The sequence below is a fragment of the Pagrus major genome, chromosome 9 (genome assembly GCF_040436345.1).
Source record: "Pagrus major chromosome 9, Pma_NU_1.0".
Taxonomy (NCBI): domain Eukaryota; kingdom Metazoa; phylum Chordata; class Actinopteri; order Spariformes; family Sparidae; genus Pagrus; species Pagrus major.
Genome location: NC_133223.1, coordinates 34,713,778 through 34,726,265, shown reverse-complemented (window position 1 = coordinate 34,726,265; position 12,488 = coordinate 34,713,778). Strand labels below are relative to the sequence as shown.

Genomic DNA, 12,488 nt, shown 5'->3' with positions numbered 1-12,488 from the left:
TTGTCTTCTGTTAAATCATCACGTTTCACACATTCAGTGTACAGACTGTCTACAGACCAGTACTGACATCAGATCCAGACTGTGTGACGTCTGCAGGTATTTCATCAAACACATCAGACAAGCTGAACATCAGGACATTTAAGAGGAATCTACGGTTTTAGTTTTGAGATGGAGACTGAAACGTTCTGATCTAAATCACACCTAAATCTAAATTGTTGCTAAATCATTTCTGTAGCTTCAATCTTTACACCCATCCTGAAGTTAAGTATAAATATTTGCTTGTTTGAAGAAAATCTTTATTGATTGCAGATAAAACCTTGAAAGTGACTTCAGGATGTGTCAACCAATCACAGAGAACTTTACTGTCTCTCATATTCAGGATGTGAAAACCTCAGAACCAACCAGACACAGAGACAAACATTGAATTCAGAGGTCATGATGTTTATTTAGGATACAAATGTTAATGTTGGTGAGAACGTTTAACCCACATCAGCCATATTTCCCACGCCTCCCGCCTGCACCTGAACGCCTCATTAAGGATCATTAGCAGCAGCTGCTGAACTTCATCTGGTCCGTTCACTAAAACTCAGTCAGCTGGAACTGTAACATTAATATGATTGGAACAGAGGTGGAGCACTAATTATTCATCATATTCAATCATTAAATTCAACATATATAATCAGAACAGCGTGAGTTGAAGTTTAAGTGTTTTGATTTGGTCCCACCAGCTGTCTGCAGGTGTTTCTACCTGCTGATTATTAGACAGTCCAATCAGCTGCAGTCTCTCCTGTCAGGTGGGCTCACCTGTCTGGGGGCGGGGCCCGTTCCTTTGTCTCTTTGATCCACAAGAAGCCCACCTGAGTGCCAAAGTTAGGTCCGTCTCTGCGATGAGAGAAGAAGTGTTCAGGCTGACAGGAAGTGCACGGCGTCACACACGGTCGCTCTGTCATCAAGTCGTCATGGATGTGTTGAGACAGGACGCCTCCTCTCTGAAGGAGGACCCTGAGGACCAAGAGGTGATCTGGTCACAAACAATTATCTCATCATTACTTTATTATCTCATTAATACTTTTATTATCTCATCATTAGCTTTATTATCTCATACGAACAAACCTCCAGAATTCTGCTTAGAAATCATCAGACTCTGAGAATTGCCATGTTTTTAAGTTTTCTTCAGTATCAAAGTAATCTATTACATCCTGCAAACAGGAACTGCTAACAGCTCACACTGAGTGGAGAACATAAACAAATACAGACTAACAAAGATAATATTCACTATAAAGTTGGTGATTGTTGATTTCCTCCCCATATGAACTCTCATTGTTGTTTGTAATTGGGCCGATGGCGGCGGTGTCGTCCTCATTCTTCACTGTGGCTGTGTCCAAATTCAGGGGCTGCAGCCTTCAAGGACGCGGCCTTTGCGGCCCACGAGGGCCGGGTCCTTCGGAGAGACCTTGAAGGCCTCGTCCACCGTTGTTAAATGGGACGGTCCAGCCTTCGGAGTGTTTCCTGGTTGCGTCACCAGGTGTTCATGCATTAAAGTCTGTTTTGGTTCAAATCTATCAAACGTGTACATTTATTTGTGTGTGTACAATGTGTCAAATCTGAATTGAATTATCAACATTACAAAATAAACATTAACCCATCGGTGAATAACAACTATATTTACCATAGCAGTACCAGCGTCACATGTTTTAACTGAAAGTTGAAATTTGGAGGTTTTATAGTCCCTTGAAGTTTAACATATCTGGCGTTGGATGTTCAAATGACTAAAAACCGAGTATAAACCCATTACTTAAATTTGAATGTCATGTCTGCGCCCATTGATGTCGCCATTTTCTCTTGCTTCCTCTTCTGTTTCGGGACTGAGCAGCGGTGCGCAAAGGATCTTGGGATATAGCAGGCCGCGAAGGATAGTCCCGGTGCGTCCTCCAAAAAGAGGGAAGTGCATTTGTGGGGTGCATTTGAAGGAGCCTTCAAATTTGGACAGCCTTCGCACGGCGTTGTGACGTAATTGGCCTTCAAATGCACCCTTCGAGGGCTGCAGCCCCTGAATTTGGACACAGCCATAGAGGAGGTGTGACAGCCAATCAGAACTCCAAACAAACATAACATGTGGTCAGCTCATCCGGCAGCGTGGCCTCACACCTGATGGGGGCGCTCCAGCTTTTATAGCCTGAGATGTTCTGGATCTCCTGCCACATACAGTATCTGTGGTGTCAATGGTGTTGAGGCGGATGTTGACGTGTGGTCGGGCTGACTCTGGATCAGTGACGGTACTGTTCTCACCTGTTGGCGAGGCGGATGTTGACGTGTGGTCGGGCTGACTCTGGATCAGGAACACAGTCTGGGTGGATGTGGCTGAAGTTGAGCGCCTGATCTCTTTCCAGAGTGAAACAACACGCTCCCACTGACGGTCCCACTGCCACCATGATGTCGCTCATACAGCAACCAAACTCCTTCACCATGGCCTCTACTGTTGCCATAGCCACCCCCAACAGGGTCCCTTTCCAGCCTGAGGACCAGTGATGGAAAGTAATCAAAGTTTAGATTATTTCTTTCAAACACTACTGCTAATAAAAATATAGTTTCAGGGTGTCTTACATCGTCTGTAAATGAATGACAGAAACATGGACCTGCATGAGCGGCTGCGATGACCTTTGACACGGGATCAGCGAACAGGATGGGCATGCAGTCGGCTCCTGGAGCTCCTAACACCACCTCCGTCTGATTGGTTACCATGGCATCATAACTCTCTGGCTCAGCTTTCCCCAGAACCCAAACATCACTGGCATGGTTCACCTGGAGGAGAGATGACACCTCCAGAGGCTCATGGCTGAGCTGCATGCTCTCACATATTAATGTCTGCTGCTTTTATTTGACACTAAACTGAATATTTTTGAGTTTTAGACACAAAACATCCAAAAACAACGTCCAGCCATCCTCTGGTTGGTCACTGCTGTCTGTCTCATTAAGTCTCACTTCTTCTTGATGGGGTTTTATATATATATATTTATATATTTCAGACTGGGTCAGACAACAGACATCACAGCAGGCAGAAGAGAGACTGTGTGTCACATCATGAACAGCAGGTGGCAGCAGACACACAGAAGCATCATGGTGTTATAGGAGGAGGATCAGCTGACTCTCATCTTGTGTTTTTCAGGATGTTTCATGTAAAGACAGCTCGGTACCTTGACCAGACGGAGCTCCTGATGGTTGAACCCAGCGTGGAGGGCCAGTCTCCGTCTGTTCTCCATCACCACGGCCTCGGGGTCCCTCCTCCTCCTGCTGCTGAACAGATTCAAGGAGGACAGGGTCGGGATGGAGGACACGCCGCCGCTACGAGTACTGAAGCCGTGACCGAAACACTCTGAGAGAACAGATACATTATTGTCACACCAACCTCCATTCAAAAAACTGTCAACTTTACAGTTTGTCTTCAGGTGATGGAACTTGAATTAATAATCTGAGAGTTCATGCTGTTTCACAGCGTGTCAACAGATTACAGTGAGAAGTTAAATAATGAGAACAGACAAACAGACCGTTAACGTGCTGCAGGACTGACACCAGTCTTCATAAAGGTTAACACTGCAGGAAGCTGCTACACTGACAGTAATATCAGCCTTTATACATCACAGCCGTTTCATAAAGCCGTGTTAAAGAGGGATAAAATCCTGAAACAGTCTTAGTTTTCTAAGAATTTCTCCTGAACATTAAGAGCTGCTCCTCAGGTGAAAACGTGTTGGGAGCAGAGGAGGAGGAGAAATATTGAGTGACAGTGAGTAACTGAAACACTGCAGTGTACATGTTTCTGCTCAGAGCACTCACATCAGTCTCCATGTCCCGTTTATTATCTTCTTATTAAACCGGATCAGATGGGAGAAACCAAAGACACTCGGTTACATTTGTGGCAGCAGTGTTTCTGTTCCTGCTGTTTCTCTCAGTCGTGCTGTTTTTATACAGTTTTCTTAAGTAGCTAGCTTCCTCAGCTAGTCGACCAGCGTTGTTTTATAACTGCTGCCTCACGACAACACTGGGGGGACAGGCTGCCTCAAATTCATAAACAACGATGTCACCGTCCATCATGATGTTTCACTGGAGACATGGGCCGACCCGAACACCATGTCTGAACAGAGACTAAGGTTAGAGACTATGATAAGTCCAATAAATGTCTCTGCCTGATATCAGAGTGCACTTCTGTTCCTTATCAAACAACCACAGCTTTTAAAATGATGTCACATGTAGTAACGGGGTCGACACGCCTCCTCGCTAACATTAAAGTCTGTCACTTCCTGCTCAGAGTCGAGCAGAAGAAGTTTCCTGAATCACTCTGAAGCTCGGACTGATTGTTAGAAGTTTTTAGGCTCACTTTCGAGCTCTGAGTGGATTCTGAGTGTTTGTGAATCCAAGTTGACACTGTGTGACCTGTCAGACCTGCTCACATGTGCAAGGTACTGTACTCTGTAATATTCATGGAGGTTGAGAACAGAAGCAGTGATAGAAAGAGACTCATCAAAACAAGTGAAGCTTGGTGACCAACATGGACGTAAACTGAGAAGAAAACTCAAAAATATGTGAAATTAAATTCAGTGAAGGTGCAGACTGTGTGAAGCCATGACAATTATTAAAATGGTAGATAGCCAGATGGAGTTTGGTATGGATTCATCTAACATTGTCCTTAAATTGATATAAACTTAAATGGAGTTTGGTATGGATTCATCTAACATTGTTCTTAAATTGATACAAACTTAAATGGAGTTTGGTGAGGGTTGTTCATTGAGTCTGAATGAAGTCTGGACTTCTCATCTTATCAATAAATGTGAATATCTATATATAAAAATAATAACAAATGTCTGACATGTTACCATGGTGATCTGTTCAAAGTGCTAATAATATAATAACTTTATTGAGAATCATGAAGATCAAACCAAAATGTTTATTTTTGTTTTCACTTCAGAAAATAAAGGCATGAATCATTTTGTGTTTTGTGATGATGAGTTGTTCTGAATGTTTGTGACCTGCAGATTAATGATGAAGATTATAAGATGATTTATTAGTTTTAAATGATGTTAACTGACCTGGGATCAGTGAGGACTTCAGCACTGTGACGTCCCCTCTCAGAGCAGGCAGCTGCTGCAGGAACCTGCACACTTCTTCATCTTCATCATCTTCACCCTCACCAGGTGAGTGTGGGGGGGCGGGGCCTGTGCAGCTCGGACAGGTGTGTGTGTCCACCAGCAGGTAATCAAAGGTGTAGACGGCTGTGAAGAGCAGCTGCTGGTACCGCAGCAGCACCTGTTGGCCCTGCGGGCTGGTGAGGACCCGGATCGAGCTCAGGTCCAGCTGGTCCACAGTCACTTTGAACCGGAACAAACACTCCGCGGTGGAGCCGGAGTCCAGCACGTGCACGCTCCTGCACGAGCTCAGACAGCCGACTTCAAAGACTTCTCTGTCCCGGAAACGCGTCCCGCAAAGCAGGAACACATGCGGGTCTGATGCGGACTCATCCAGCAGAGAAGGCGCGGTGCATGCTGGGCAGCAGCCGTGGACCAGGTCCAGCAGCACGGCCGCAGTCATCGCGGACAGTCGGTGTGTGTCCGGAGTGAAGAGGCAGCGTCAGTGTGTGACTGACAGCAACATGTTGAACTACAGATGACTCTTCACTTCCTGCTTCTCTCAAGCCCCGCCCTCTGTGGAAACTCCAGACCAGACTGGAAACTCTGGTCCCGGACCAGCTGCTTCCTCCAGACCTGCTGACTGGGATGACCCAGCAGAGCCGTGAGCAGCACGCACACACGCACGCACGCACACACACACACACACACACACACACACACACACACGCACACACGCGCGCACGCATGCACACACAGAGTGAAAACTAGTGCAGATATTAATGTCTGAAAATAAAAAGTGATTTCTTGTTATTGATCTGATGACTGTGAACATGAACACATGTTGTCAATGATCCTCAGAGTCTGAGAGTACTCATACAGTCAGAAAGTAATCAGAGTACACGTACAGAGAGTCAGAAAGTAATCAGAGTACAGCTGCAGGATTGTACAAGTTTTACATGAATTTTTAGAGAAAGTCTACGACATGATCACGTGTGTGTGTGTGTGCGTGTGTGCGTGCGTGTGCGTGCGTGTGTGTGTGTGTGTGTGTGTGTGTGTGTGTGTGTGTGTGTGTGTGTGTGTGTGTGTGTGTGTGTGTGTGACCTGATGACTGCAGGAAGTTCCCGGGCTGTTTGTAAGCTGCTGTGTCAGCATGATGAGTCTGAACACGGTCCTGGTGGTCGGTACTGAAACATGTCGTCTGACCCGAACAGTTCAGACACACTGTGGTTTCACTGGAACACGCGGTCTAAATCTCTCAGCTGCTGACACAATAAGTGAAGATCAATAGATCTTCGGTGCTTCTGCTTCAGTGAGGCTGTTTCGTTGTGGTTTGAGCTCCACAGAACAGATTCACATGATTCAAGGAAAAGCTGAACCAGACAGATTACAGGAAAATCAATGAAAACATCATCAATAGAGTTGATCATTGATTGATTGATTGATTGATTGATTGAAGGACTGATGGTTTCAGCTGTCAATAGTTTGATTTGAAACAAAACACGAGATATTTAACTCTTCATATTAAAGTAGAAACATGAAGTGGAGTCACATGAACAGTAGAAATACTTTTATTATTATTATTATTATTATTATTATTTTATACTTGCGTTCATTTCGGCTTGCTTTAAATAATCACATAGTCTACATTTCTTTGAACACATTTTTGTTTTTTGTTTACAGTCTCCATCCCTATTTCCCCATCCCACCACCATTGTTAATAACAGTAATAATAATAATAACAATAAAATAAAAAAGGACCTCTTGGGCTTTCTGTATACAATTGATTTCAATAAACAATTGATTACATTCATGAATGTATACATACAGAAAAAAAAAAAATCAATAATGATAAATAAATAAATCCATTAGAAATAAACAATGATAGTAATAATAATGTCCTTTGGCTTTTTCCACTTATTGTTATTATTAACTTAAATTATTATTTTTTTCCCCTTTCCTTCCCTTTCTTTTCTTTTTTTCTTTTTTCCCTTTCCCCTTCCTTCCTTCTTTTTTTTGCCTCTTAAGTGCTGTTCCTATTACCTTAACTAATAAACTGATAAAGGGCCCATTTCTTTTCAAATAGCTTTTCCTTATTAATGACCCTATAAGAAACTTTTTCCATTCTGTCCATTTCTTCCAAAGTTTCTAACCACTTGCTTATCTTAGGTGGTTCATTTTTTTTCCATTTCCTTGTTATCTGTTTAAGTGGTGTGGTTCTCAGAGCTTCAAAGAAGTATATATGTTCTTTCTGTAATACTTCAGGTCGTATACCCAGTAGTATGTTATGTTTTTGTAAAATCACTTCTTTTCCAAAAATACTCTTTATCTGTTTTAGGACATCTGTCCAATATTCTTGCAATTTATTACATGTAAAAAAAAAAGTAAGTAAGTAATCTGCGTTGTTTGTCCCACATCCCCTCCAGCAATTGGTGCTCGATTGCGTATATTTAAAAGTTGTCAGTGGTGTTTGGAAATACCTTAAATTCATCTTCCATGCGTACTCCTGCCAGAAGGGAGATCTTATGTGGGCTACAATGTCTTTAAAGCTTTGCTTCCACTTGCTGTCTAATATTCTTATTTTTAACTCCTTCTCCCATTTCTCTTTGATACCGTTCAAGTCCTCAATTTCATTGCATTGTAATATTTGATAAATTTGTCTAATTATCTGGTGTGTGTTTTTACTCTGGCATTGTGTTACCATACATGCAATTAATGGATGGAGGTTTTCACGACTTGATAATTGGACATTTTTATTTAAATAATTTCTTACTTGTAAGTATCTGTAAAAATGACTCTTGGGAGCTGATATGTATTAGCTATATTATCAAATGACTCGATTCCTTTATTACAATACATTTGACAGTACAATGTGAGACACCTGTTTCCCCAGATTTTGAAAGCATCGTCTATCTTGTTTGGAATAAAAAGTGGGTCTTCCTGTATTTCTCTCAAACAAATCAGCTCTCTGTCTTTAACATTTGTTATTTTACACAGTGTTTTCCAAATTCTAACTATATTATTCAGTGTAAAACAATTTGCTTTCATTTGACTTGAAGAGATCAGTGTGTGAAAGGAGCCTACTGATTTACTCTCTATAGTTTTCCATTTGGGACCCAAGTTTTTGTTGATCATTACTACTATTGATTTTTACTTGTGCAGCATAAAAGTAATTTGTTAAATTAGGTAATGCGAGTCCCTCTTCACTTCTTTTTCGCTGTATAATTTTAAGTTTGACCCTTGGTTTCTTCTCATCCCATATGAACCTTCTCAGCAGATTTTCCCAATATTTGAAACATTTCCGTGGTATGTACAAGGGTAGATTCTGGAAGAAAAATAAAAAACGTGGCAAAACATTCATTTTAAGAACACTAATTTTTTCCAATAATGATAAAGGTAAATATTTCCACCTTTTGTAGATCTTGTTTTACTGATTTTTACAATTTTCCATAATTGTAAGCATATAAATTATCCAATTTATTTGATAAATTCACTCCCAAGTATCTTAATTTGTTTTGGTCCCATTTAAAATCAAATTTTATTTATTTATTTATTTTTAACTATCTTTTTATTGAGTGCAAGGTACAGAAAGACAGTTATAAAAGGACAATACTTTTGGATTTTCACAGAACACAAACAAATACAACCCCCCCACCACCCACCCTTCCCCCCACCCTACAACATCCAGTGCATCCCAGTCTAAGGAGATTAAATAAGTAAATAAATAAATAAATAAAGGTTATGATATTGATAGGTAGAGGTATCATTCAACATGCATAAAGAATTAAACAAAGAGAAAAAGAAAAGAAAGTGGAAGCAGCTAATTTGAAAGTAAAGCTTGAAAATAAATGAGGAGGCCGTGCTTGCTGTGCAACATCATGCTTCACCCCTCAGGATCTAGTACTTGTGGATTCGTGAATTGTCAGGGAGGGTTTTAAGTTTGTTTATGAAAGACATTACTGGGTTCCAGGTGGAATAGAAGAGGTCTTTTGACCCTCTAAGTGTGGGTCAGATATAATGTTTGTGGCATTGAAGAGTGTTTTTTAATGAATTATGATTGCTGCGCCACGTGACCTGGAATTGAAACTTGAATGAAAAATTTGGCCAACCCACGTTTTTTTTAATTAACGTTAGCAGGAGCTGCGTTACCTGCCATGGCCGAGAGTTTGCTAGCTATGCTAGGGCTGGCTCGTGTTACAACTGGAGTTTGTGCGCCACTTTTCTTAAGTTTAGAGCAGCTCATTTTGGTGTCAAAGGTGTCGAAATGACTTTGTAACCTGCTGTGACAGTTTGATAAAAGAAAGTCCGATGTCTAAGTAGAAAATTAAGCAAATGTGATCGGGAGACCCGAAGCCGATGTCTGCTCTCTTACATCGTCAACCGGAAGTCCCTCAAATTGTTTTTTAAAGTGATTTTCTAGTTGACACCCAATTTGCATGGCTTCCGTTTTATTCAAATTCAACTTATATCCTGACAGAATACTATAGTCTTTAATTTCAACCAACAATTCTGGCAAAGAGTTGTAAATGTCTGTTACATACATGGCTATATCATCTGCATATAATGCTATTTTCTGTTCTTCCTCTATTATATTAAGACCCTTTTATTGCAATATTTTGTCTTATTCTTTCTGCTAGAGGTTCTATACATAAAGCAAAAAGTTGTGGTGATAATGGGTCTCCTTGTTTGATTCCCCTTTTTATAACAAATGTGTCAGAGAGAGTTCCATTTACCTTTACTCTTGAATTTGGTCCTTTATACATTCCTCTTATCAAATTAATAAATGTCTCATCAAATCCATATTTCTTACATACTTCAATTAGGAAAGGCCATTACACCCTGTTGAATGCTTTTTCCGCATCCAGCGTCTATGACATCAAGAGTATGGCGAACATTATCCCCAAGTAAGCGGTCCTTAATAAATCCTGTCTGATCTAAATGGATAATTTTTGGCAATATATTTGAAAATCTATTGGCTATTATTGCTGTGAACATTTTTTGGTCAACATTTAATAATGATATTGGTCTATACGATGAACAGTTTTCTGGGTCTTTCCCCTCTTTATGTATGACAGAGAAAATAGCTGTATTCCATGTGTTTGGCCAATTTCCTGTTTTCAGGATCTCATTGAATACCCTGCATAACAAGGGCATCAGCAATTCTTTAAATTCTTTATACAATTCATAGGTGAATCCATCACTTCCAGGACTTCTTCCGGTTTTCCCTTTTATGAATTACTTTTGAAATTTCCATTTCTTCTACTGAATGTCTTAAATTGCTGTTTTGTTCCTTTTTTATGATTGGTAGGCTAAATGAGTCCAAGTAATTTTTTATTTCTTGTGCAGTATTCCGGGGTATAAAGTTCCTGATAAAATTCCTTGAAACATAAAGCTATATTTGATTTGCCCCTTTTTATATATACCATTTTTATCCTTAATAGTAACAATTGTTGATTTCTCTTGTTGTTTCTTTAATTTAAATGCCAACTTTTTCCAATGCTTTTGGGCTGTTATTATAATAACTTTGTCTGCAGAGCATCAACTGTTTTTCTATCTCTGCCATTTCTATTGTTTCAAGTAATTTTTTGCTGCTTTTAGTTCTATCTGCACCTCATTTAATTTACCCATTCCATATTATTTTTGCAATTGTTTTATATTTTCTTCCAGTATTTGCTTTTCACTTAGCCTTTTCTTCTTTTTCCAAGATGAGTAGGCTATTATTTCTCCTCGAATTGTTGCCTTTATTGCTTCCCATAGTGTAATATCCGATACTTCCCCATTATCGTTGATTTCAAGAAAAAATGTAATACTACTTATTGTTTTCTCCTTAAACCTTTGATCCATCAACAGTGAGTTATTCATTCTCCAAAGTGTTCCACCTCTCTCTGTTATCATCTTTAATTCCATCATAATTGGTGCATGATCAGTTATTGATATCGGTAATATTTCACATTTTGAAATTGTTGCAAAATCATTCCTAAACAAGGGTGCAGGCAGCACCAAACATCTACTAGTCCCATCTCTATTTGGGCTTTTCTCAACAAACAAGCAGCTTTCTCTGATTTGTGTCTCATTTTACTTTGGGTATCTACCTTTGGATTCATTGCCAACTCAAAGTCACCCCCATTATTGTAATTCCTTTTGCTTCCAGCATTAACAGTTGTAAGATTCTTTTCAATGGTGCTTCCCCTGTTCCAGGTGGATTATAAACATTAAACAGAGTTATCCATTGTTCTTCTATTTGACCAATTACAACCACGTACCTTCCTTCTTTCTCTAATACATTTTTCTTTTTGAAACATAAGTTTATTTTTAATCAGTGTTGCTACTCCTCTTTTTGCTGTTGTGTGAGATGAATAATACACTTGAGCTCCAGCTAATTTTTCCAGCTTAACATGTTCCACTGTGTCTAATGAGTTTCCTGGAGGAAGGTGATTACACCTCGTTCTTTCTTGAGATATTGGAGCACCCTTTTTCTTTTTATCAGGTTATTCAATCCATTTGTATTGAGAGAAATTAATCTAATCTTATCCATAAAGGTAAATTTTGAGATCTACTTCCCCCCTTTTGTACCACATCCAAAGCCACTTAGCACCAACTTAAAAAAAAACAATACCTCCTAATTCCTCCTACCTAATTTTGCAACCTCTGCATGGTTGCTGAAAAGGTTTCACTTCACTTTGTGGAATAAAAGAGTCTTACTGCCTAACTCTTGCCATATGATGGTTATTTTGGCTAGAATTGCTGGGTTAATACATACAGTACTTTGATCCTGAGGTTCAGCTGTCTGAACCGAAGAGACGATAACCACCAGGAGGAGGCGCCAGATATCCAGCTCAGATCTGGGAGGAGGAGGAGGAGGAGGAGGAGGAGGAGGAGGAGGAGGAGGACAGACTGTGGGCTTCAGTCCCAGAGGAGGTCTGCTCCTGCTCCTGCTTCTCCTCCTCCTCCTGCTTCTGCAGTGGACTATCATCATTTGATATCACTGAGTGATTTCTGAAAATTAAACCGGAGATTCAACAGTCTTCAGTTGACTCCTTCAGCTCTCATGTTTCTGTGATCAATGAGTGCAACACAAAAACATTCATGAAGTTTGGTTCAATATTTTAATTGATTATAGGTCTTCTGAAAATGAGACCAAATCTGCTGGATCATAAATATACATACAGTAAGTTGAACAATCAGTTGTATCACGGCCTCTGAACTGATTCTGATCGATCACAGCTGAAAATCAGCAGCAGAATATCTGATACAAAGAAATTCTGTCAAACTAATGTGAAGCATTTGGATCCAGGAGGACGGCTGAGCGTCGAGGCGTCGCCAGGAGGTGCAGAGTCACATGAAGGGGACGGGCTGATCAATACTGCTGAT

At 40.4% G+C, this 12,488-nt stretch overlaps 1 protein-coding gene across 1 annotated transcript; it reads right to left on the bottom strand.

Moving 5' to 3' along the window:
- Positions 1–420: 420 nt before the first annotated feature.
- lacc1 (laccase (multicopper oxidoreductase) domain containing 1) lies at positions 421–5,733 on the bottom strand. The gene is made up of 5 exons (XM_073473012.1): positions 5,082–5,733; positions 3,195–3,373; positions 2,637–2,802; positions 2,290–2,515; positions 421–1,002 (listed from the first exon to the last, which is right to left on the bottom strand). The coding sequence occupies exons 1-5, from the start codon at positions 5,578–5,580 to the stop codon at positions 801–803; spliced, it is 1,272 nt and encodes a 423-aa protein (XP_073329113.1). The 5' UTR covers positions 5,581–5,733; the 3' UTR covers positions 421–800.
- Between the last annotated feature and the right edge of the window lie 6,755 nt (positions 5,734–12,488).